The 25170-nt window shown below is 32.6% G+C and overlaps 9 protein-coding genes across 9 annotated transcripts; 6 read left to right on the top strand and 3 right to left on the bottom strand.

The window, feature by feature from the left end:
• Nucleotides 1–6: 6 nt before the first annotated feature.
• cubi_03582 (uncharacterized protein) lies at nucleotides 7–4113 on the top strand (the record flags this gene model as incomplete). The annotated part of the gene is made up of 2 exons (XM_029020595.1): nucleotides 7–1628; nucleotides 2466–4113. 2 exons carry the CDS (start codon nucleotides 7–9, stop codon nucleotides 4111–4113), a joined length of 3270 nt encoding a protein of 1089 aa, XP_028875039.1.
• Nucleotides 4114–5686: 1573 nt separating this feature from the next.
• Nucleotides 5687–9106, top strand: cubi_03581 (uncharacterized protein; the record flags this gene model as incomplete). Its single annotated transcript, XM_029020594.1, has 1 exon — nucleotides 5687–9106. The coding sequence occupies one exon, from the start codon at nucleotides 5687–5689 to the stop codon at nucleotides 9104–9106; it is 3420 nt and encodes a 1139-aa protein (XP_028875038.1).
• Nucleotides 9107–10273: 1167 nt separating this feature from the next.
• Nucleotides 10274–14584, top strand: cubi_03580 (uncharacterized protein; the record flags this gene model as incomplete). Its single annotated transcript, XM_029020593.1, has 1 exon — nucleotides 10274–14584. One exon carries the CDS (start codon nucleotides 10274–10276, stop codon nucleotides 14582–14584), a length of 4311 nt encoding a protein of 1436 aa, XP_028875037.1.
• Nucleotides 14585–14780: 196 nt separating this feature from the next.
• On the top strand, nucleotides 14781–15740 carry cubi_03579 (uncharacterized protein; the record flags this gene model as incomplete). Its single annotated transcript, XM_029020592.1, has 1 exon — nucleotides 14781–15740. The coding sequence occupies one exon, from the start codon at nucleotides 14781–14783 to the stop codon at nucleotides 15738–15740; it is 960 nt and encodes a 319-aa protein (XP_028875036.1).
• A 71-nt stretch (nucleotides 15741–15811) lies between these two features.
• cubi_03578 (60s ribosomal protein L34) lies at nucleotides 15812–16219 on the bottom strand (the record flags this gene model as incomplete). Its single annotated transcript, XM_029020591.1, has 1 exon — nucleotides 15812–16219. The coding sequence occupies one exon, from the start codon at nucleotides 16217–16219 to the stop codon at nucleotides 15812–15814; it is 408 nt and encodes a 135-aa protein (XP_028875035.1).
• A 1036-nt stretch (nucleotides 16220–17255) lies between these two features.
• On the top strand, nucleotides 17256–18434 carry cubi_03577 (uncharacterized protein; the record flags this gene model as incomplete). The annotated part of the gene is made up of 1 exon (XM_029020590.1): nucleotides 17256–18434. One exon carries the CDS (start codon nucleotides 17256–17258, stop codon nucleotides 18432–18434), a length of 1179 nt encoding a protein of 392 aa, XP_028875034.1.
• A 223-nt stretch (nucleotides 18435–18657) lies between these two features.
• cubi_03576 (methionine-tRNA ligase) lies at nucleotides 18658–20325 on the bottom strand (the record flags this gene model as incomplete). Its single annotated transcript, XM_029020589.1, has 1 exon — nucleotides 18658–20325. The coding sequence occupies one exon, from the start codon at nucleotides 20323–20325 to the stop codon at nucleotides 18658–18660; it is 1668 nt and encodes a 555-aa protein (XP_028875033.1).
• A 378-nt stretch (nucleotides 20326–20703) lies between these two features.
• On the bottom strand, nucleotides 20704–21267 carry cubi_03575 (60s ribosomal protein L17; the record flags this gene model as incomplete). Its single annotated transcript, XM_029020588.1, has 1 exon — nucleotides 20704–21267. One exon carries the CDS (start codon nucleotides 21265–21267, stop codon nucleotides 20704–20706), a length of 564 nt encoding a protein of 187 aa, XP_028875032.1.
• Nucleotides 21268–22201: 934 nt separating this feature from the next.
• cubi_03574 (karyopherin beta 2) lies at nucleotides 22202–24988 on the top strand (the record flags this gene model as incomplete). Its single annotated transcript, XM_029020587.1, has 1 exon — nucleotides 22202–24988. One exon carries the CDS (start codon nucleotides 22202–22204, stop codon nucleotides 24986–24988), a length of 2787 nt encoding a protein of 928 aa, XP_028875031.1.
• Between the last annotated feature and the right edge of the window lie 182 nt (nucleotides 24989–25170).

Genomic DNA, 25170 nt, shown 5'->3' with positions numbered 1-25170 from the left:
GGAAAAATGAAAAATCTACTCTTAACGTTTCTTTTAATTATTGTTTCTGTAAATTACTTGGCTTATGTTGAATCTGCCTCTATAAATCGTTCGCCTGAAAAACTAGAGGTTTCTGTTGAGGTGCAAGCCAATAGTTCAACAACGACCATAAAGCCCATTAGTACAAATTCTTCTCAAGCAGCTGATAAAGGTGATCATTATCTTAGTAAAAACAAAACATTGGAAGGAAGGACTTCAACTTGGAACAGATTTATTACGCTAATTATTGAAAATGTAAATATAGGAAATAATTGGCAGGACTTGTTGTCAAAAAAAGCAAGTGAGTATTCAGAATACAATAACCCTCAGTACGTTTTATGTAGTGACCACTTTGAACATGAAAAGTTGTCAGAAAAATACTTTCGTCTTGAATCAAACGTTCCAGTCCATTTTCCAACAGAGGTAAAGGATATACGTATAGTATCAAGTATTAGGAAAACCCCAAATTTGAATATGACCGAAACTCTTAAATTGTCCAACTTCCCTAGACCGAAACATTTCAGGAAAAGTTTGGTTTTATTAACACCAGAGCCATACCAGAGATTAATGACTTATGCAATTGAACAATGTATGATTCCATCAACTTGGTATTTAGAATTAATTCATTGTATGTATGTTGGTATGGCACCAAAGTTTTCTGGGATGATCTTTAGCTATTCATTACAAGATGTGGTTGGTTCTGCATTGATGAGTATTAGCTATAAGGATGAACGCTTTAATCTGGAAAATTGTTTTAATGCAATATCATTAGTAGTTGATGATTACATTTCTCCATATTATATGGATATTTGTAATAATGTACTAGCGTGTCTGGAATCTAAGCAATTTGAAAAACAATTTTCCAAACAGAAGAAGGAATTTGAAAAACGAGTAGAAGATGCATATAAACACATTCCTGTAAAACAAAAGTTTTTAACACCAATGCAGTTTTATAGGTATGCGTTTTTGCTTTCAATGTCACTTGTAAAAGATAAAAGTATTGATTTAAAAATTTACTCTGAAAGGAATTTTCTGCCAGTTAGAATAGCGTTGGCGAGTTTAGCATACTATGCAATATCTGATACTCTGGGTTGGGCATTTGAGTCAGAAAAAAAAGTTTCCGTATTTTTTACTAAGATAATTATGAAAATGATTTTTGAAATATCGTTGATTTCAATTCCAGGGTGTATAAAAAGACTATCTAAATTTTCTAATGATATCACAGTTGAAAGATCGATTATTTTTGAGTTATTTTGTAAAGAGATTTTCTCTGCAGGTTTTATTGTTGAAGCTACAAACGAATTGCCTATTGACAAAAAATTACATTCAAAAGCTATTATGCCTCAAAGAATATTAGACAGTTCATACCATTTATTTGTACCTGATATGACAAGTGATTTACACTATAGTGGTTATGACCATTCTTGGGTTTACGCACAAATTGAATTTAATTCACCTAGCTTGGTAAGACAAAATAAAGTACAAAAAGCATACAAATCTAAAAAGTTAAAAAGAACGGTCAAAACAGACCACTTTAAAGATGGATTTGGACCTCAATCGGGGGAATTTTCTATTAAAAAGGTTAATACGGGAAGAAGGACTAGAATCGGGTTTAGATTTTTTACAAAGAAATTGACGATGAAGAAAAAAATAGCCAAATAATATTGTAAAGAGCATTATTTATACATTTAACAATTTTTTGGAATTATTGTGATAATATTTTCAATAATATACGTATTGAATTATTCAATAAAAGATTTAATTTTTGATTGGGTTGAATTTAGCACAGGTGAAATAATGGCATCAAGTTCACCTTTATTACTCTCGTACAAATAGTAGTTATGCTAATATTAGACTATAATTTATATCGATTTCCAATACATTCAAAGAAATCATAATATAGTCAGATTCAAATTATTTTGTATTACGTGATTTCCAGTTCCGAAGTTGCATATATTACGAACACACCGTTTTAATAATTCAGCTCAGCTTTTTGATAGTGACTTTGAGCTACTAAAAAGTTTATTCAATAAAATCAATTATTTGCGGATAGTCGGCATTCTTAGTTTAATAGCTTGAAAATTAAGTGAGTTTTATTTTAGTAGTGCACTATTTAGCAATGAATTACCAATTTTAAATACCGATATTAAACATTTAGAATTCGAAGTTAACAGCTTGAAGTAAATTAATATTTACTCCCGGATTGAATAAATTGTTAAATTAATCCGAGGATAGTTTTTAATAACATTTCAACAGTGTAGTTCACTTATAAAAATAACAAAGTTTCCAATATAAATTTAATAAAGTTTGTATTAGAGTGATATAGCTAAGTAATTTAGTTTGATAAGTATTTTTCTGTGATGCAAAAGAGCTTGTTTGATTTTTTTTTTGCAAATTTACAGATAATAACATATAGCGCCGATTTAAATGTAATTTTTGACGTTTAGATACCTTATTAATTTTAACTTAAAAAATATATTTATTGATGGCACGAACACATCAATAATGAGGTACGAAACAACACAATTTTTCTCAATATGCTTGATTGTTATTTTTATAACTATTAATTTAATTCAAGGATCTAAATTAACTGGCTATAAATTAGAGCCTGGAATTGAAGCCGACAATGGTTGGCAAAAAATGATCTTAGAGGTAAACTCTGCTTACAAAAATTCTTCAGGAAATTCACTCATAGAACCGACGACTACTTTCATTAATGATTACACAAATTTTAAAGAATCTTTTATTTCTTTTAATAGAGATGTATGCATCGAAATTCCGGATGTAATTAGCTCTTCCAAACCTGAATTCAATTATCCAATACATATTCCATTAGAAAGAAAATCTGTTTCGAGTTTCATCCGAAGAAGAATTTCAATAAATCTAAGTAGCCCGAATTATAACTCGAATATTCAGTATCCAAGAGTCAAGCATTTCAAGTACTTATTACCTGAATTGGTAATAGAGCCCTACCAACGATTAATGAGTTTTGCAATAGAAGTATGCATGATTCCATCTATTTGGTATATAGAGATCATTCACTGTATGCATATGGGTATGGCTCCATTTTTTACAGGCGCACTCATGAGCTATAATTTACAAGATATTATAGGTGCATCAATCATGTCAATGGGATATAAGGATGAAAAATTTTCAATTGATAACTGCAAGAATTCGGTGTCTATTGTTGCGGATGATCAAATATCTCCTTACTATGAAGAAATATGCAAAAAAGTTGAGTCTTGCATAATATCAAGACCATTTAATAATGGGCCTTTTTCAAGGTTAAAAACTGAACTTCAAGAAAGAATCAATAGATCATATAGATTAATTAAGCCAATTGATGGATTTTTGGACCCTAAATCCTTTGCAAGATTTGCAATATTAACAACTATCTCAATCATTCCTAATAATAAATTTTTATCTAGGGTTTCTTCCGAAAAAAATTTCTTGGTAATTAGGTCAATGCTTTCTTCTATTGGATATTATGCTCTTTCAAGTATTGCTGGACTAAAATTCATATCGGAGTTTTCTGTCGCAAAATTTTTTTCAAAAATGATACCAGAATGGCTATCTATGACGATACCTAAATTTCAGAAAAACTGCATAAGTCAACTAGCTTTCTTTTCAAAAGCAAATGCTCAATCATATGAATTGTTTAAATACTTTTGCCAAGAAGTATTTTCCTCGGGGTTTATTTATGAAAATAATAAACTTTACATTAAATTAGAGAAAATGGATTCAGTTTATCCCCAGAGGGTATTACACGCTCATTATCCTTATTTTATTCCAAGTATGGCTAAAAGAAAGCTTTACACAGAATATGATAATTCATGGGCGGCTGCATCAACAACTGAATCATTTAAGATACCTTCTATAATGGAAAAGCCTAATGAAGGATTTTCAAAGATATATTTCACAAAACAATACAGAAAAACTAGAAGGAAAGCCATCAACGGGCAGGGGATTGGACCTTTGGAGAATAAATATAAGAAACGTACAACTAAATATAAAATCAAAAGCAGGTTAACTAAGGTTTTATGCTCTAAGAAGACAAAAAACCATATTGATATAATGAACCATGTTAAAAAATGAAGCTTTGGCAAAAAGTTGCTGTTTTATAATTCGTTTAATATGGACATAACGCTTTGACCATTCAAAATTTTTAATTAACTTCATCAGTGAAGTTAGGTGCCATATGAATTACAAAATGATTTTTGTTTCGATTTCGAATTATAAAATATAAATTAAAAAAAATGTGTAGTCTAACTGTAAATTTTTGTTAAGCCTAAAAAAATGAAATTTACTGTGTTTTACATAAAAATTACAGCTTTTTTTTTCTTGTACTAATTAACATAATAATTGGTAGTTATTTAGCAGCTTAATAAAAAAGTATCATTCGGATTTTATTTTAGTACATATTTTATTATGCACTTAAATACTGTTTTTAATAATGATTTTCAAGGTATTTTTTTTAGGTATTTATAAAAAATATGGTTGTACAAGAATGATTATAGTACTTAATTTAATTAAAATACTAGTTTTCCCACAGATTCTATAACTTTAAATACCAACATTTTGATTCCCGGATTAAAGTTTAATAATGCATTCTGATAGAGTAACTTGAGTTGAATATGTAAGCTACTACGATATAAATCTAATATTACTACTATGAAGAACAAATTACATTTGCAGTGATTTTAATTCAGTTAACGCGGTTCTCAGAGTATTTAGAAGTATTTATATCTTTGGGGTTAAGAAAAACCATCAAATTCAAAGTTGGAAATCTTTTAAATAAAACATTTATACGTTCTTATATTTATTATAGTTCAATTAGAACATAGAAACACAAATAAATTGTATTTTCCAAAAATTATGGCGATAAAGTAAAATTACATCGCAGTAGATTACATAGATGGAAAACAATATGTTTATCCAAAGAATAACTGCCAATTAAGCATAGTTATTTAAAAATGACATTAATAATTAGTATTTTAAGTATAAAGGAACTTAGGAGTGATTTGTTGTAGATAATTGAATTAATTTAAAAACAAAAATATAAGAATTGCAACAGAGTACATCGAATCATGCAAAAAGTAAATAATTATAACGCAATAAAGTATAATAACTTAGTAGTGTTTTATTTGTAGAAACTGGCGGATTTTGCATTTCTTATATTAATATTTGTCTGATTGCATTTAACATTTTCCGATACTAGCGGTAAAATTAATGGTTAGGTGGGCGTGTCTATTTTAGCAGAGGTAAAGACAGAACAGCCTAAACTAAGTAAAGATATAATAATATAAGTTAGTGGTAGAGTAACGATCTTAGTTAATTATACGTATATATTTATATTCTATGTTAATATAAATATTTACAAATTAATTATACAATTAACAGAACAAAGGTAGACTTATACCTATGTATCAAAGGGAAAATAATTTGAGTAACACGATACTAATAGTTCTAATTAGAGGATACGTATATATCTATTTATAAAAAAGCAGGGTAGAATATTGTAGTAACACTGTATACCACTGACGAATTATTCACTTTACTTAATATTTAAGGACGAGTTAATTTATTTTTATATTTTTATAAAAGTTAACTCAACTATTTAAGTTGCAATTGGATACATTGAAATTATTGTCAGAAAGTTTTCTGGAAAATGTTCAGGAAAACTTTGAGTATTTTTACACTCTTAGTTGTTTTGGCTGGTGTAAGTGCAAGTTATGTTTCACCTAGAGCATCTAGAACTTCCAGATTTCCACAAACAAAAACAATTGAGCCCGATCATTCTGGCGTATACCTAACTCCAAATGTAAAACCATCCGATTCTGAATTAAGAAATAGACTTTTTGGTGCACCTGGTCAATCACCAGCTGATTTATCTTCAGCTGTCCAGGTTATTCTTAAAGAGGAAGATTCAGGCTCTCTTACCATCCAAACATCTGGATCTCAGGCATTCACTAAGAACGCCCTCTTCTATTACCCTCTAATTTCTCCAACTAAAAGGGGAATCGTTGGCTTTTGTGAGGAGGACTCTAAACTTATCGATAACATTGAGAGTACACTGTTGCTTGAGGCTGAACCAATCATAACTTCTCTCCCTGATACAGATGCAAAGAAGGTTTATTCTGAAGTTTTGGGTTATATGAAATCACTTTGTAAGACACAAAAAGAGAAGTTAAATAACCTCAAAGCATCCTTATCTGATCTCTCTTTGGATGAGGAGGTGGATGAGAGCACATCTACTAGGGCATTTGTTCTTGCTAAGGAAGATGATATCCTTGTCACTACTACATTTATGTTGATCGCTCATGCGTCTCCCTATCCTATTCCTGGAAAGTCACCTAAGGTACCGAGGGACTTGGAAGGTTTGAACAATTATTTGAAGGAGCAATGCTCTATGATTGAGTCACAACTTGGATATATTGATATGAATAGTGGCAGAATTGACAGAATTCCAGTGCTATACCAGCGTCAACATGCCCAAAGAATTCGTGAGAAGCTAGTTTCGGATATTGAGCAAGAATTAGATCTCTGTAAGGCTTTCTTCAAGGAGTTATCAACTGCTGACAAGGTTACTGATGAACTAGTTTCCAAGGTGAACTCACAATCACAATCAATTGATGATATTAATGCAAATAGTTTATCATTGGCATATCATTTGGATAAATATTCTCCTCTACTCCCCAAATGGGCGAGAGATCAGACTAAGGATCCATTCATAGTCCAAAGCCCTGAAGGTTATGGTATTGTTATGTCTGAACCAAACAAAGAACTTTTAGAATTCCACGAAACAGTTGTTCTTAAGAGGGCAGAAGAAGGTGATAAGGAAGCAGAAAGAGCTTTATTTGTTCAGAGAACTGCAGTCTCCGTTCTTGAGCATCGTGAAAGGACAACCAATTTCGCTGCTCTCCAGTTTTTCACTACTTTAGAGTCCAAGGCCATGGGTACACTTTCAAAGTCTTCAACAGTTGTAGACCCCAATGCAGATTTCTCCACTAATGAGATCGAATCTGATATTGAAGATTCCTCTGTTAGAGAATCTTCCCCTGTGTTAACACCAAGTAGAAAACTCGCAGAAGCTATTTCCGAAGCAGAAGAAGGAGATGATGATGAGATGCCTGGTTTACAGGAAGTACCTGATCCACGGGTCTTGACTCCAGAGGAAATATTGAGCAAGGTCGCAGCTGGTCAAACATATACCCCCGCTCAGTGTTCTTCATTAACATGCCTCTCCGGTCCCTCATGTATTAAAAACAAGGACGGGTCACCCAAGTTATGCTACAAAGCAACGTGCGTTAAGAAGGATTGTAGCCATGTTGCTGTGCATACTGTGGATTGTTCCAATGCAAAGTGTGACAAAGGTTCATGTAAATGTGGAAAATGCGTTGGCGGTGAATGTAAGACTGGAAAGTGTGTAGGAGGGTCTTGCCAGTCAGGTTCATGTTCTTCCACTAGATGCGTTGGTTGTACTACAGAGGTTCCAAGACTTGAAGGCTGTGTCGCACGCCCTGCTCGCTGCACCGGAGGTTCATGTTCTCCAGCTAAGGTTAGGGGTGCTAAGTGTGTTAAACGTGAAGTTTTACAGGATTATCATTGTGCAAAGCAGGAGTGTTCCAAGGGTGAGTGTGTTAAAGGTGAATGTAAGAGAGGAAAGTGTGTCTCTGGTGATTGTTCCCCATGTAGATGTTACTCAGATGAATGCGTGGCTCCAAGATGTCAACCTGGGTCTTGTACACCAGGAACTTGCACTACTGGCTCATGTAATATGGGCGAAAGTCAGACTGGCTGCGAGAAAGGATCATGTAAGGGAGGCTACTGTATTGGACCTAAGTGCAGTGGCAATGAGTATAATGGATTCAAGTGCAAGGGCTCAGAATGTACTCCTGCTAGGTGCCATCCATCTTGTAAGGGTTGCAGTTGCACTACAGCCAAGTGCACTGGTGGTGAGTGTACCCCAGCTAAGTGTGTAGGAGGAAAGTGCGGCCGCGTTCACTGTGATGGTTGTTCCAACTCTTTATGTTACCTTGAAGGTGCCAAGTGTGTTCCAGCAAGATGTAGAGGTGTAAAAGTTATACCTGCTCGCATCGTCGGCCGTGATGGTAGAGCTGTGGGCACATGCAACAGTTGCTCGAATGGATCTGGATGCGCAAAAAAATCAAGTTACAACAAACCAGATTACTGTGTACGCGAAAAACCGGAAGAAGTTTGCGGAGCTCCTTCCTGTAAAAAGCGCAAGTGTGAAGGGTCCAACTGTTATGATTCGAAGTGCAAAGGATCTGAGTGTACTAGAGCTACCACTACTGGATTCAGCACTACTACTACCACCACCAGACCTACTAGGTACACTACTACTACTACTACCACCACCAGACCTACTAGGTACACTACTACTACTACCACCAGAGCTACTACTACTACTACCACTACCAGAGCTACTACTACTACCACCAGAACTACAACCACTACAACAACCACCACAACAACTACAACTACCACTACTACCACCAGAGCTACTACCACTACTACTACCACCAGAGCTACTACCACTACCACCACTACTACCACTACTACCACCAGAGCTACTACCACTACTACCAGAACTACTACCACTACCAGAACTACTACCACTACCAGAACTACTACCACTACTAGAACCACTACAACTACTAGAACCACTACAACTACCAGAGCCGTTTTTACCGGTCTCAGAACTTCCACAACAACGGTCTCGACGTCTATTTCTACTGGACCGTCTCGTAGATTACTAGCTCAAGTACCGGAAGATGAAACAGGTTATGTGAAGAGACCAGAATCAAGAAGACCAGAATCAAGAAGACCAGAATCAAGAAGGCCAGAATCCAGATTACCAGAATCAGGCAGACCATCCTCTAAAAGTACAAACGGTTGTGGAAAGTGCTCGGGTGAGTGCTGCAAGTGTAAGAGCGGCAAATGCAAGAGTTCTGGTTGCTCTTGTGGATGCGTTGTTGGTTGTGCCATGGGCTGCTGTAACGGTGGTGCCAATGGTACTCCTGATCCAGTAAGATTAGCATCGGAGGCCGAAAGCAGAATAGAATAAGTCTATGTGGTTTGGCGAGTATCTGGCGAGGCTGAATGGACTTTCTAAAAGACCTGTATCTGGTGTTAGAGATGTATTCGGATATTCCAATAGTATTAACATTCACTCAGAATTACAGGTTTGCCAGTTTCAAGTTAAGATACCAGACCCAGTTATATACGTTATTTCGAAGATGACATTTTAAGGTGGCCTTTCTAATAGGCAATTATCTCTTAGCTTACCATATTCTTCACAACCATGAGACTTGTCAAAATTCTTTAAATTGAAAATTGAAGCATTGGTGAGCAGTTTTATTTCGGACTTGAAGATGTATAACTAGATTCCTGTCTACAGGTTTGGAAGGAGTTGTTAGTATTCTCTTTCCGTCCTGACAAATTGCAAGTTTATAGTAGTGATGCCACAGATTTACAAGTATTCTAATTTTTACGTATCTCTTAACTATCTAGGTCTTTTCTTTTGACTGTTTCGTTAGATTGTATTTTACGTGGACGCGTGAATTACTCGCCTTTTTCATATGGCTCTCATCTAGTGATTTCTCAAAAATCACCCTTTTCAACAAATTCGATTTCTCCGATCTAGGTGTCTCATTAACATGGTTTTCGGTAATTAAATTTTTGAAATTTACTTTCAAATTAATATACTCTCCATTAAAATCAGTTGGCTTTTCGAGAGCTTAAATTCTTTTGCACCATTTTCTATCTCTGCATCACCTATATTGTGAGAAGTGTCAACAGAAAGTTTGATTTTTTTGGTCCAAACCTTTCAATAACATCTTTCTCCGACTATACAAATGAAATTTCATTGAAACCTACAGGCTAAACAAAGCTTAATTTCGCCAGCAGTTTTTGATCATCAAATGAAAAACAAAATAGATTAAGTTTGGCTTTAAAGAGAGCATTATTAAATGGAAAATTTGTTCTTATCCAAATATTAGATAAAGTTTCTCTTGATATAATTGCCAATGCTGTCGAACATCATTGCTGATTACTTAAATTCATTAATATTTTACAAAAATAGTTTATTTTTGTAACTTTTTTTAATGCCTAAGCTATTTAACGTTAAAAAATTCAATTTAATTTGCAATTGAGCGCTTTGTGGGGGCTAACAAAATTGCATGTAAAAAACTTTAGAAAAATTATAAAATTTTTTTTTAATAAAAATGAAGAAATGAGTGAAAATGATAATATCCCAGATATTTTATTGACCAATAAATCATGGGGGTCTTGTAAGTTTAGTTTTGAGAGGTTGAAAGAAATAAGCATTTGCCTTTCAAATTTAAACATAAATATCAAATTACCAATTTTTGAAATACTTATACAACAAGAAGATTTACAAAAACCGTTTAGTCGCTATAAAAGCATATTGTTAAATTGTATTTTGGACTGTATTAGGCTTGCTCTGCCTATTTCAACTGATTTTTTTGAAAACGTAAAATTAAAAAACGTTTTCAACTCACCGAACAAACATAAAAGTAATTTGAAACAATCAAATGCTGAAATAATATCTGAGATTATTCTTTGTGGATTGATAGAGCACATTAAAACTATACTTGAGAAATATAAGACTATTGACAGTAAAATAAATAGTTCAAATAAAAGTTGGTCAAAATACATATATTCCATTGAAAGAGCCACTGAAAAAAATTCCAAGTTATTAATATTTTTGATAGAAAATATTCACGAAAGTATAAGAAAAGAGCAATTTCTTTTAATTTTTACCATGCTATTGGATCTATTCGAGAATTCTGTGATTCAAAATAATATTGAAATGATAAATATTTGCAAGTATGCTATTTCTAGTATCCTTAGCTATTCTGGTACTATCAGTATAAAAAATGAACTGACGCTAAATTTTCTTTTGAAACTTATAAATTTATTCCAATCATCTAAAACTACGAAAATTGCTGATTTTTTCCCCCATATTAGTGGAATATTATCAAATGTGGGAGTAAGTGGGATTTCATATATTACTAATACGATTCTAACCGAATCTATTAGATTTTTGAGGTATAAGACAAAATTTTCTTTTGATTCTAAAGGTTTAAAGGGTAAAGGAAATGATTGGTGGAGAGATGATTCTGTGTTAGTTCCAGATTTATTAAGGAAAAGTAGATATGAGAAAGTTAAGGATATTCAAACGATAATAATTGATGTTATTCACCTTTTAGGAAGTATAAATGAAGAATATATTCAATCAGTTATCAGTCAGATGATTTGCGAACTTCAAGAGACCGATGATATGCTTCGTTTTGAAACAGTAAAAATGGTTACTAAATTTATTTTACTTGATATTAAATCGGAATATGATACCACTTTTCAAGGATCTAAGATAGAACATCAAATAAATACAGAGAAAGAAAGTAAGCTAAAAAATCAGCTCATAGAATTCTGGCTTTCAAGATCAAATGATAGAGAGGATGATATCAGAACAGAAGTTCTTGAAGGAGTTGTAGAAGCTGTGAATATTTTTTTGGAAAAGTCAGAATTTGGATATTCTTGTGAGAAATACATTAAATTTATTATTCAACAAAAAAATATTACTTGCCCTAACATACGTGAAAATATGATTAAAGCAGTTTCCGTTTGGCTTAAAAACAAAAAAAAACAACCAAATTCAAATAAATTAATAGATGACAGCATCCAATATTTATTAAGGCACATTTGCGATAGAAATAGAAATATTAGAATTTATTTAATAAAACACTTAAAAGGATATAACGAAATCCCAGAATTATCGAGAAACTTGTGGTTATTATGGTATGTTTCATTCAAACAAAGAGATTTGCAAATGAGAATAATTATTGAGGATATCCTAATTGAGATTAATCAATTGGAAGCACTTGAATTGTATTCACCCATTAAAAAAACTTCAGAAACTCTTTATGGCGTAGAAAAAGCTGAAAATAAATCAAATGCAACAATATACAAAATAATAAAGACTTTTAATTATCAAAGGTTAACATTACTTAAAAGCTTTAGGTTATTTTTTTGTTTGTTATTTTTAGTTCAATTTCACAAAAATAATAACTTAAGCAAATATCTTGAATCATTGAAATTGGAAATCACAACTCAAATTGAACATTTTTTTATTGAAAATGACAAAAATTCAAAAAACAATGCTATACTAATCGCAAAAAATATGCTTACACAAATCCAAAACTCGTTGATTTCAAAGGATTGTTTTATTAAATGGGCAATTATACTCGGTATGAACATTTGGAACAAAGATTCTCAAATCGAAAATCAATCAATTATCGAAAGTTTAATAGAAAATGTAGGATTAGATCAAGTTGAAGAATTTAAAAAGATTATTCGTTACTTGAGTATATTTAAATTCAATCCCGAGAATGTTAATTGTAAAGTATTATGCACCATTTTTTCTCCTAATTTCGAGATTACAAAAGACAAATTACTGACCGAAGATTACACTGAATCATTTGTGGACGGTTTAGTTACTTTGATCTTAAGATTGCAATTTAAATATAAAGTTAATTTGGTAAACTATATTTTGAGCAATCCAGAGCTTAATAATTTGAGTGGTGAAGAGATTGTAAAACTGATAAATGGTGCAATTAACATCTTCAATCAACAAGAAATATTCAAAGTATATGAAAATTTTTATTTTAGCTCAAAAAATATTTTCAGAAAAAAACTTACGAGATATCTAAGAGAAATAAATTCCATGTCAGATGAAATGAATGAAGTCTTTAATAGATCATCTGCCAATAACTGTTTTATTTGTGATAATTATCAAGGAAATCATTTTATTGCTGAAGTAATTCCCGAAAATGAGATGAAAATTGTAGTCAAGGATACAATATATCAAATATTTCCGAAAATTTCTATTTCAAGTATTTTTTGCAGTTATTCAGATTTCCAAACTTACCTCGATTCAAATATCTCAAGAAAGAAATATAAACATTTAAATACAGAAAAGAATTGGGAAATATTTATTTTACGTCTACAAGCAGAAAAAATAGCACAATACGAATCCTTAGAAACGAACGATGCCGACCAAATATTAAATAAATTGATTTGTCTTATTGAGGAAACTCTAATGAATTCAGAGTTTAAAGATGATCGGTATATTTTATTAACAAAGCTGATTGGAATAGGATGTTTATTGTTTTTCAAAATAAAAACTGTAGACGAAACATTATTCAGTAAATTCTTTGATATTTATTACAATTTCAATAAATTATATAAACCAAATATGGAATTTAACTTAAATAAGCCGTCCTCCACACGTTTATACTCTGAAAACAAATTATTTTACATTTATTTTACACATAAAATTGAACCTAGTTCACATGGATCTATTGGAGTTAATTTGTCCTCATTTGAGGAAAATATATTTGTATTCAATTTGTATTTTTATTTCGAACTAACCAATTATATTTGTCTTTCAGAATTAAAGAATTTTTTCAGAAAAAACCACCTAAGGTTATTCGAATTGTGTCAAGAATTTTGTAATAATAGGCCGGATTGTTTATTATTACTAATGAATTCACGAATTTTAAATCCAGATAAAAATGAAAATATACATAACATCCTGTCAACCGCATTGGGAAGATCATTGGGAATATCTTTCATACCCATATTAAGCCAAAAACTCAGCGAAGAGCTGGAATCTCAAACAAATTTTAAAGAAATAGAGAAAACTATTGAAAGAACTATAAACATATTTTTTGGTTCAGTAATATATTCAAAAATGATTAAATATGATCAGTTGTATTGTATACTTGATTGCATTATTTCTGTTTTTCTTTATTATACATCCAAAATAAATCATTTCAATTTGGAATCAATTAATTGCTCTATACATTATTTTGTAAAAATTATTTATGACCAACTATTTGAGAAGTTAAAAAATAATAAAAATGTTTCAGAGCAACTCAAAACTATAGGAATTTATTGTACCGAACTTCTTGAAGAGATAGGTTTGAAATATAATTGTTTGCCAGATAATGAAAACAACTCTGAAATTAATGATTTCCAAATCTCTGATATTTGCAAGGGGGTTCAATTTCATATTTCATATTTTTTTGCAAGTAATGACGACAAAGAAGTGTTTACCCAAGAAAATACAGATACATTTGGCAACTGGAACTACATAAAAAGTACACGCAAATTTAAAATACCATCGTATCTATTTTCTAGAGTAGAAACGAAATCCAAAATTGACAATAAATTCAATTTTAAATGGAATATCCCCAAAAAAAATCAGTGTAGAACAATTCAAGGTAAAGAAATTAGAAAAATATTTCCCAATAAAGTCAGAAAACTAGCTGATTCAAATATAAGAATAGATTATAGGAATTACAATGATCAAAATTTGGTAAGAAATGACGATAAATATGACTCAGATTCTTCAAACCTTTCCGAAAACAGTGGAGACGAAAACTGGATTGGAAATGTATCATTCAAAATTGGAACTCTAAAAGAACTTCGAAGGTCAAACCGTCTTAAATCACACTAAAATATATTGATCGATATTTTAATTTAAAAATAAAAGGAAATTTGTTCACAGAGATCTTAAATATACAGTTGAGCGGGATCATTATTTTTTTTTTTGCATAAATATTGATAAAAATTTCATGAATAATTAACAGGAATGCAAATAAATATTGGCAAAAAAAAACAGTATTGAATATATATTGGCGATAAATCACAAAATGCTAGGTTATAGTGGTCTTTCAATAGGAATAAGCGACGTGAAAAAAGTGCAAATTTCTCAAGCAAATCCAGTTCAACTTTCGAATATTCTTCTAAACTTGCGTTATAAAGCGTTTTCAGAGTTAAGCAACACAATTTACACATATCAATCAGATTACCAATATCAGTACAAGTATTACTTGGCAAAGTTGTCACGTTATGAAGATTTAGAACATACTGTTACACTCAAGCTCTGTTCAATGTTACCTGAAGTTAGGCAAAGGATAAACTCGGGTTCAACTCTAATATTACAAAATTACTCTGACGAGGAAATATACTACTCACAGTACCCAATCCCACACAATATATTTGTGGATGAGATACCTATTTTCAGAGAATTTACTTTTTTTCTTTCACTTAGAAGGTCATTGTTAGATTTAAGAAAAAAAATATGGAGACTCTATAGTATAATAGAAACTAAGAGCTCAGCTATAAAGCTTTGGGAAAGTGAATACCAAGAAGCAATACTAGAAAAGGCTGAAAACGAATATATTTATGGCTTAACAACCAACGATTATGGAAGAAATATTAAGGATTATGCAGAAAAGCTTAAGCAAAAAAGGTCTACTGAGTTCAGAAAAGCTAAAGAAATGATCGTTCTAAATAATCTAGAGAACAGGAATAATGAGGAACTTGAAAAAATTTACAGTGACAATGAGAATGATCACACTAAGCAAAGGGATAGCTGCTTGATCCTACCAATTAAGAGAAGAGTTAGTCTTCATTGTTCAGTCAAATCAGAAAGTCCGAGCCGGGAGGCTCATCGACGGGAAAGCCCCAATAAAAATCTGAATGCGGGGAGAAATTCAAAGAAAGTTGGAAATATAGATAATGAGGTAGATTCGATAATTCCAGACTCCAATAGGATCAAAAAAAAGTTAAATAAGCTTCCTCCAAAGCCCGAAAAAACCGAACTATAGATTAAGAAAACGTATTAATATTAAAAAAAACTAACACTAGTAAAGTTAGATTTATCTAAATGTAAGACACATTACTTCTTCTTGGATGAAGTCTGCTTACTTCCTGTAGATTTCTTGGTAACTTTTGGTTTCTCTTCGTTCTTCTTCTGTTGTTCTTTCTCAGCAATTACACTCTTTACCACTTTTTGCTCCTCAAGTAAGAATGCCCTTAAAATTCTTTGTCTAACACAAGTCGAGCATTTAGTTCCTCCGTATGCACGGGCTACGGTTCTTTCACGTTTTTTAAGATGTTTCATTTCATATGGGGCACATGCTGGAATTCCTGCTAAAGGTTTCTTACAATCACCGCATTTAGGTCGGGAATATACCTTTCCAATGTTGTGAATCAGATTTCTACCACCTGGAGTCTTTACAACACGAACTCTGTTAGATGGAGTATTGTAACGGCACTTTCTGCGATAAGTCACTCTTGGAGACATTTTCCGAAATTATATATTGATTAAAAATAGTAAAATCGACAGTATATTTACACCTTGAAATTCGTAAAAAGAAGAACGTATCTCCACAGCCTTGAATCTCTGATATATATTATATCCTATATTTACTTTCGAGAGAAATGCCAAGGTTTCCTCTGACTTTCGTAAATGTTTAAAGAATTTCTATGTAGTTTACAACAATTCAAGAAAATTTATTCAAACCGCCAACTATTTAATTTAATTAGCCATTACAATTGTATATTTATTCTTTTAAAAAAGTAATAATATACTTGAATCTTGTTATTTTGATTTACTAAATTATTTGCCAGCTTATGTAGCCCTGTTATTACAGAGACGCCGTCCCATTCAAATAATATTATTAAAAAGATAATACTAATTATATTTTCAATACGTAATTATGTCTAGCTTTATTTATTCTATGATTCCTAATTGATTTAAACAAATGTACCCCGCCCGTGTTAAGTCGGTAACGAAGACATTAATGCATGGCGGCAAGGGCGGCGTATGGATTTTTATTAATATAATTTTTAATTATAATAAATAATTAGATATCGTTATATTACAATGAATGCGTAATTAAAAAAAAAATTACGTAAATATTAGGTACATGGTTTGCATGTAATAATTTTTTGCAAAACAGTATTTAATAAAACAAAATAAAATTAAATATTAAAAGGATTTGGAATGAAGATTAATAAGTCTGAAGATCCGAAATATCTTATTTAGATATAAAGGCGACCAGACTTTTTAATACTAATAGACATGAGTATATAATGCATGTATATTTAGTGCTAGTTGCTTTATCTATTCAATGTATACGTAACGTGAGTAATATGACCTAGTAATATTGTATTGTTATTATAAGACAAGTACCTACGAATAAGAAATGGATAATAATTTAGGCACTAACAAAAGGTATGTCTCTAAATGCATCCATAAAAAAGAGCATGTGGCTCTTCGTAGCCCAAAACAAAACACCAGCAAAACTTATATCAGCAATATATTATTTTGCAAAATAATGTTGATTAAAGAAAGAATAAATATTTGGTGTAGGAAATATTTGAATATACAACCATTATTTAGAGCCCAAGACAATGTAGTAATATCTTCTCCTGTAGCAGAAAGTTCATTAAGAAGCATTTATGGAAGGGCCACTTCAAATGTTGCATCAACCAACCATTCTGATTCTACTTCAGGAATGAATATGTCTTCAAACAGTCATTCAAACGATATATCACAGCAAGAGCAAGCTTCAGAAGATTCACTTGTACAACTAGTTTGTAATTACCCTGAAAAAGCGATTTGGTTTTTATCATGTAATTTATTAATAGGAATGGTATTTTTCTTATCTTTTGGATTAATCTCAACAGGTATAACACTCAAAAGTTGGAGATCGAGCTTCAATAGCAGTCCTTTTTTATGTGTTTGGTTATTGATTCATGGGTCTCTTCAAATAATACAAGGAATATTCAGATGCTATTATAAGATTATCCTTAATAGAGAAAGACCAAATTCGACTAGTGTTAGAGTAATTCAAATTTTACAGGCAGTTAGACGACTCACTACAAATAGAGCATGGAAAATAGGCAAGATATTTTCGTTCATTTATTATATTTGGTTCATATTCGGATTTTATTGGATTTTATCCGTAAGACCAAATATTGAGGTTTTCTCAAACCAATCCAGGGGGTTTTCAAGTAGCCTCAGCGATTCACAATTAGCAGATTATTCATTAATCACTGGTCACAGATCATACTTATTACTAGACAATAATTCATTATACTCATTAAAAGACCTTATTAAAGTTGATTTTAGGTCAGGGATATGGTCCTTATATCTAATTATTATGCTTATATGTACATTTAGAATAATATCCATGGTCAGTTTCTTTTACTTTATCTTCCCTAATGTTGTTTCAAGTGAATATTCGGATAATAAATTAAGAGCCTGTACAATTAATAAACTCGAATCCCTTCCAGTAAAACCATATTTTGAATGGAAAAAATTAAAAGATGATGAATTGATACTTAACAAACATTCATTTTTGCAAGATAATTGCATTATTTGTTTAAACGATTTTTCTTCATTCGAAATGGCACGTTGCCTCCCTTGTAATCATGTTTTCCATGAGGATTGTATAGATATGTGGTTACTTAGAAATGCAGTTTGCCCCTTGTGCCAAGCGTCCTTAAAATGAAAAGAGATCAAACTAAAGAAAGCTGGATGTTGAAAAATTGGACATTTTCAGTATTCTAAATTGAATTATTTTATTTAAGTTGGATTTAGTATTGATGTAAGAAAATTTTAATCAGCTTTTCCATATATTGAGCTTAGGTATTTCTAATCTAATTTCTTAAACTTCTAGTGAAATCACATATTTAACTAAATAACTTCGTTTTTTTATTAATCTACAGTTCCTCTTAATTTCTTTTTTTTTCTTTTTCTGTTCTTTTGTTTTTTTCTCTTTCTTTTTTTTCTGCTTTAAGCTCTTCAAAAGTCTTATCTGCTTTAGTTGCAATTCTCCTAAATAAAGGTTCTCCAATCAAAATTGGTGTGTTAGGCTTAATATTAGAATAATTTGTATCAATCTCTGGGATCGTCTTTTGTTGAGTCCCAAGCCTATTAAAAACTTCTTTACATGCCAAAGTGGTGAATGGACTAAGTAAAATTGAAATATAATAGGAACCTTCTAATACAATTCTAATAATCTCTATCCTTTCTTCTTCAGATTTTTCGTTATCTTTGTTCCAAGGCGCATGGTCAGTAAGGAACTTGTTAATATTTCTTGACAAATTCATTGCAATTTGTGCACACTCGTCAAGACGAAAACCGCGCCAAGCCAAATAATATTCTTCAAAAACTGTTTCAATATCTATTGGCTTTTCCAAAAATACAGATGTAGATGAAGAAGGTGCCACTCCTTGGCAAAATTTATGTGCTAAATTTGTAATTCTAGAAATAAGGTTCCCAAAAGTATCCGCTAATTCGCCGTTATTATAATCCACAACAGAAGAAGGTTGATATTTAATATCATTTCCGTATCTCCCTTCTCTAGCTAAGTAATATCTGAACGAGTCAGAGCCCATTTTATCGATTTGTTCTAACGGATCCACAACATTTCCCAAGCTTTTGCTCATTTTTTTACCATCTGGAGCAGTAACAAATCCATGAGAGAATATTGTTTTTGGCAAGCTAAGTCCGACACTTAATAGCATCGACGGCCAGATTACAGTATGAAACCAAGTAATATCTTTACCCACAATATGAATAGTATTTCCCCAATACTTCTTAAATAACGAATTTTCGTCACAACTATCAGAATTATGCCAATTTAAACCGGTGATATAATTTGTTAAAGCATCAAACCAAACATACATAACGTGTTCCTGGTCATTCGGAACAGGGACCCCCCAAGAAAAACTGGTTCTACTTATAGATAAGTCTTCTAAATTGTCGCCCAGGGCGTCTAATCTAGCTAATATGCTTTCTCTGCTTGATTCTGGTTGGATAAAATCGGGATGGTTAATAATGTGGTTTTTTACTGATTCAATGTATTTAGATATTCTGAAAAAATACGAAGGCTCCTCCATCTTTGTTAAAGGTAACCCTGAAACTGGGTCAGTGTAATTTAGCATCTTAGCCTCTAATTCAGTCATAAAACTTTCTTCCCTTATGTTATACCATCCATCATATTTCCCAAGGTAAATGTCACCTTTCGCCTCACAACGTTTCCACAGCTCCTTACAGGACTCATAATGATCAATATCAGTTGTCCTAATAAATCTATCTGCGTTAATTTGCAGACTTTCATTCATGCTTTCGAACTGTTTTACATTTTTGTCGCAGAGTTCTTTCGGCGAGAAACCATTTTTTTCCGCAGTAGTTGCAATTTTTTGTCCATGTTCATCTGTTCCTGTTTGAAATCTAACATCAAAGCCAAACAACTTTGCAATCCTGACAAGAATATCGGAAGTTACAATCTCGTATGCGTGACCCATATGGGGGGCTCCATTTGTGTAGTTTATTGCTGTTGTAAAATAATAACTTTTGTCTCTTGAATTTTTGTATGTAGGAATCTTTTTATCCATTCTGTCTATTATCAAACAATCTTCTCAATAAGAAAAATAATTTTAAAAGCTTCACTTTTATTAAAAAAAAAAGAAATTTTTATTTAGAAAAAAACCGTAGATCTCAAGTATTTGAATTTCCCTCGCATTTTTTTTGACATCCCTCCAATAACCAAAAAACTTCAATTCTAACTAAACCAACTCTAAGACGAAGTCAAGATCGCACAATAAAAAAAAATTTAGATCGAAGAAATAAATAAGAAAATTCCTAGAATTTAAGTCTAGCCATTTCATTATATCGCAATTCTAGACAATTATATAGTAAAACGACTGAGTCATTTTACATGATAAATGCAAAGTTCCTCATAAATTAAATGGAATTCAGAATGATCAAAATAACTAATTTTTGGAACCTACACGTAATTTTCTGCGAGCTAACTGTCTTTTTGTGAGCTTAATAACCTTCTGGCCCTCGATATTCTTTGGCTGCTCTACTGCATCGTCTATCTCTTTGAAAATGAGTTGGATATTACATGGCTGACTTTTGAAAGGAGTAATACGCCCATGGGCCCTGAAAGTTCTTCTTCTGTTGAATGGAGCATGAGTGATTACGGCAGAAACGAGCATAAGACGGTCAACATCTAAACCCTTCATGTCACAGTTACTTTCTGCGTTTTGTAAAAGGTCCAATAAGAATCTACATGACTTTTCTGGAAATCTTCCTTGAGTAAGCTTGAATTCATTCGCCTTTGCAGTTCTTCCAACACCTCCGTTGTATCTTCTGAATGGAACGCACCTCTTCTTTGCAATTACATCCAATAAATATTGGCGAGCATCTAGTAGATACATTCCTTTGATGGCAGTTGCTGTCTCATAAGTATTCTTGTAACTGAGACGAAGATCAGTACCCTTGCAAATTACGCTTTTAGAGGGAGTGTCCGGTTTCACAGCATATCTAACCATCTTTTATTTTCAGTCTTGCTCAAAGTTTCTCCTGTTATGTCAAAAATATACCTTGAGTTTTCGATGAAATTTAATCAGTATAGAATTTGATCGGAATTACAGCGCTTATATTACTATTCAATAATAATTATCTTTCTAAAGCGATGCGTATTGCAGCAATAGAATATTAATTAGCTTAAAAACATACATAATTATAGCCTGTCTCAGTAAGAGACGTAATTCTTGTTGACAATAGACATTTGCGTTAAATCTGTTTATTTATAATAAAATATGAAGTGCCCGCTTAAATCTGCAACTTAATGATACCTATTGTGAGTTCTGGAAACAAAGATCAATGTTAATATTTTCATCATGATCCTTCATTAAGAAGGAATCATATTTACACTATACATTATTAAACTTTAGCCAATCCTTGAAATCATGTCTGATTTCTTCAATCTTTTGTCCTTCATTATCTCTCTTTTTTCTCAAAATAATGGAATTTAAGTAATAAACAACAACAGCAGAGATCCAATGTTAGGAATTTAATTGATACTATAGATTACATTTTTTAGAGCACTCATACTATTGTTTCTTTCATCAAATTTTTTAACATCTCAAAATTTAGACTTGGGCCGCCTTGTTCCTTCCCAAATTTCGCTTAACACCTATCACAATTTTTGGCGAAAGTATAGACGGGACATATATTTCTTGAGATTGTGACGAAGTCAATTATAGCTGTAATTGGGATAGTTTAAAGGAATCAAGGACAAAAAGAAGGTTTGAATTGAAAGCAACCAAGTATTAAAGGAGTAAAGCTAAAGAGAGAACTTCAAGAATAATCTGAAAAAGGGCACACTACAATTTATGTCAATACAATAGGTCTGAATTAATTAGTCACAAAACCAAAACAAATCGGCGAAAAAAAATAATCTAATAAAAAGAAGTGTCCCAGATGTCGTCCTCCTGGCAATGCGATGTAGCAAAATGCCAGGAAGTGTTGTCTGTTTTGAGACAGGCTGATTCTTCTGATAGCAGTGTACAGCTGCAAGTAACTAACGCTTTGAATTCCTTCGTAACGAATAGCCCAGATGCACCATGTTACTTTGCTCTTATATTCTCTAATATGAATAATGAGGGGTTGGATGTGCGTCAGAGGGCAGGACTATTATTAAAAAACTATCTTGCACAATACGGATTACCTTCACCCGAATATATAGAGTATCTCAAGATCACATCATTTACTGCATTAAATGACCCTCAGAGGCTAATCAGATCCACAGCTGGCACAATTGTTACTACGTTTGTCAATACAGAACAAGGAAAGCCTTTATTAGTAGAGTCCCTCCGCCATTTATCTCAGCTATTAGATATGGCAACCAATGATAGTATTGACGGCGCATTTGACTGCCTTATAAAGATTTGTGAGGATGAGCTGGAGTCCTGTTTAGGTGAAAATTCAGGTGTATCGGATCATACACGTTCAAGATTAATTTCTTTTCTAGATGCATCACGTCAGTTAATATTGCCTAAACTTTTTCAAATTTCTCAAGGAGAGCACATAATATTAAGCAAAAATGATGTTGCAGTACATCTTAGTTTTAAGTGTATCACTCTATATGCCCAATATCACCTTTTTAGTTCTGGCAACACTCTTCATGACTTATTCACACAATATTGGCAGGTCATTGGTGTTATGGCGAAACAGGAAAACAAACAAATCAGATTGCTATCTATAGTGGGAATTATTACAGTATTGGAAGATGACCCAGAAGTAATTCTTAATGGAGCAGGGGTTAATGTAATTATTGACTTTGTATTATGTTGTTGTGAAGAGAGTAATAGCGACTCATATAATCTTAGGCTGGAAAGTCTCGAGTTTTGGCCATCTTATCTCAGGAATGAGAAAGGAATAAATATTCTTAGACCTTTTCTGCCTAGATTACTTATTTGCTTACTTAAAAACTCTATATTTACGGACTTTGATTACATTGAAATGGACCCATCACACTTTGAGGACAAAACTGAAGATGACCTTCATTCAATAGGTCCTAGGTTTCATCAAGGACGTGCTAATCATAGTGAACCAAACGAAGATGAAGTAGAGCTTGGAGCATGGGGAAACCAATGGACAGTGAGGAAAGCTTCAGCCCTTGCGTTGGATCATATATCAGTAATATATGGTGATGAAATTCTAGGAGAACTATTACCTAAGATTGAAGCAACTCTTCAAGATCCGAACTGGGAGAAGCAAGAGAGTGCAATTTTAGTCTTGGGCGCTATTGCTAGAGGATGTATTAAGGGATTATCACCATTTCTGCCAAGAGTCTTGAGTTTTTTGGTCAAACTTACATCTGATTCTAAACCACTCATCAGGAGCATTTCATGTTGGTGTATCTCAAGGTTCACACCCTGGCTGGCACTTCAGCAAGGTCAACCCATCCTTAATAGTGCCTTTGGCGCGCTTTTAGCCAGAATGCTTGACCCTAATAAACGTGTTGAAGAAGCAGCCTGCTCTGCAACTGCAACATTTATTGAAGACTCTGCTCAATCACTGTCTCTTTTACCTTTCCTCGACGATATTGTTAGCACTATATCTGGAGCATTAACCGTATATCAATATAGAAATTTACTCATTTTATGTGACACAATTTCTACATTGTGTTTTTCGATCGGTCCCAATGTATTTAGCCCAGCATTCGAAAATAACTTAGCTCCGCTTCTTATTACAAAATGGAAATCTTTTCCAATAGACCATCCATGCCTTGTTGCTTCGATGGATGCGATTGCAAAAATTTTTGCAGTTGTTGGAAACAAAGCATCTAGGTTTGCGGATCCAGTACTGGAGCATTGTATTCAAAGTATTTTATTGTCAACTCTGAATAATTTAAAGAATCCTGAAGAAGTTTCATATTCAGTACCTGATACTGCTGAATGTGCTTTGGATTTGATTAGCTCTGTTGTAGAAGCAGTGAGAGCACCAGCTATTCCTGTATTAAAAAGATGTGGGTTTTCCAACTATATTCTCATATTTTGCCAAGATGAAAGTTTTCCAAACATAAAACAGAGTGCCTTCGCTTGTATAGGAGACATAGCCAAATTTGGAGGAGACAATTTAGATATCTTAAAGCCCTCATTAACTACATTTTTACAACTTCTCGTGATCAATCTTTCCAGTCCTAATATTGGTATAGCTAATAACGCTGCTTGGGCAATAGGAGAAATTGTAATGTACGGAAATTTTCCAGAGATTTTCACCATTATCGAGCCTCTTTTAGAGCATATCATTGACGTACTAATCTCCAGAATAGCTAACTCATCTGCACATATAATAGATAACCTTGCTATCAATGCATGTATTACCATTGGTAGAGTTGCTGTGGTGGCACCTACAAAGGTTGGAGGTAGGCTCGGTGTGTTTGCAGAACGTTTCTTTTTGGTGCTTACTAGTGTTCGTAACGATCAGGAGAAGATGAGTGCAGTTCAGGGAATTTGTTTTGCTATTCAGACAAACCCAACTTCATTAAATGCGTCTAGTATCAACTCTCTTCTTGATTTATTGAATTCTATGCAGCCAGCTTTGGACTCAAAGTCGAGCTTTTCGGAGAATATTCTTCCTGTTTTACGAAGCACACTAAAATCCATTTACCTGAGTTTTGCTGATAAAGATACGTTCCTACGGGTTGTTAACTCGCACAACAGCTATGTTCAGAGTCTAGTAACATCATTTTTGAGTAGCTAATAGTTCAATATTTTTTGCAATATCTAAATAACTTTATATTCTCTATTATCTCAGCAGATTTTTATTAAGATTATTTGCATTTATTTAGTTGTTTAAGAAATAGAAATTAGAATTCGACTTTAGGAAACTGGTCATTACCTGAATTCAAAATTGCTGTTGGCAGGTCTTCAGAAACTTTCTGA

The sequence above is a fragment of the Cryptosporidium ubiquitum genome (assembly GCF_001865345.1).
Source record: "Cryptosporidium ubiquitum isolate 39726 chromosome Unknown contig_3, whole genome shotgun sequence".
NCBI lineage: Eukaryota > Apicomplexa > Conoidasida > Eucoccidiorida > Cryptosporidiidae > Cryptosporidium > Cryptosporidium ubiquitum.
This window is presented reverse-complemented; position numbering and strand designations above follow the sequence as displayed.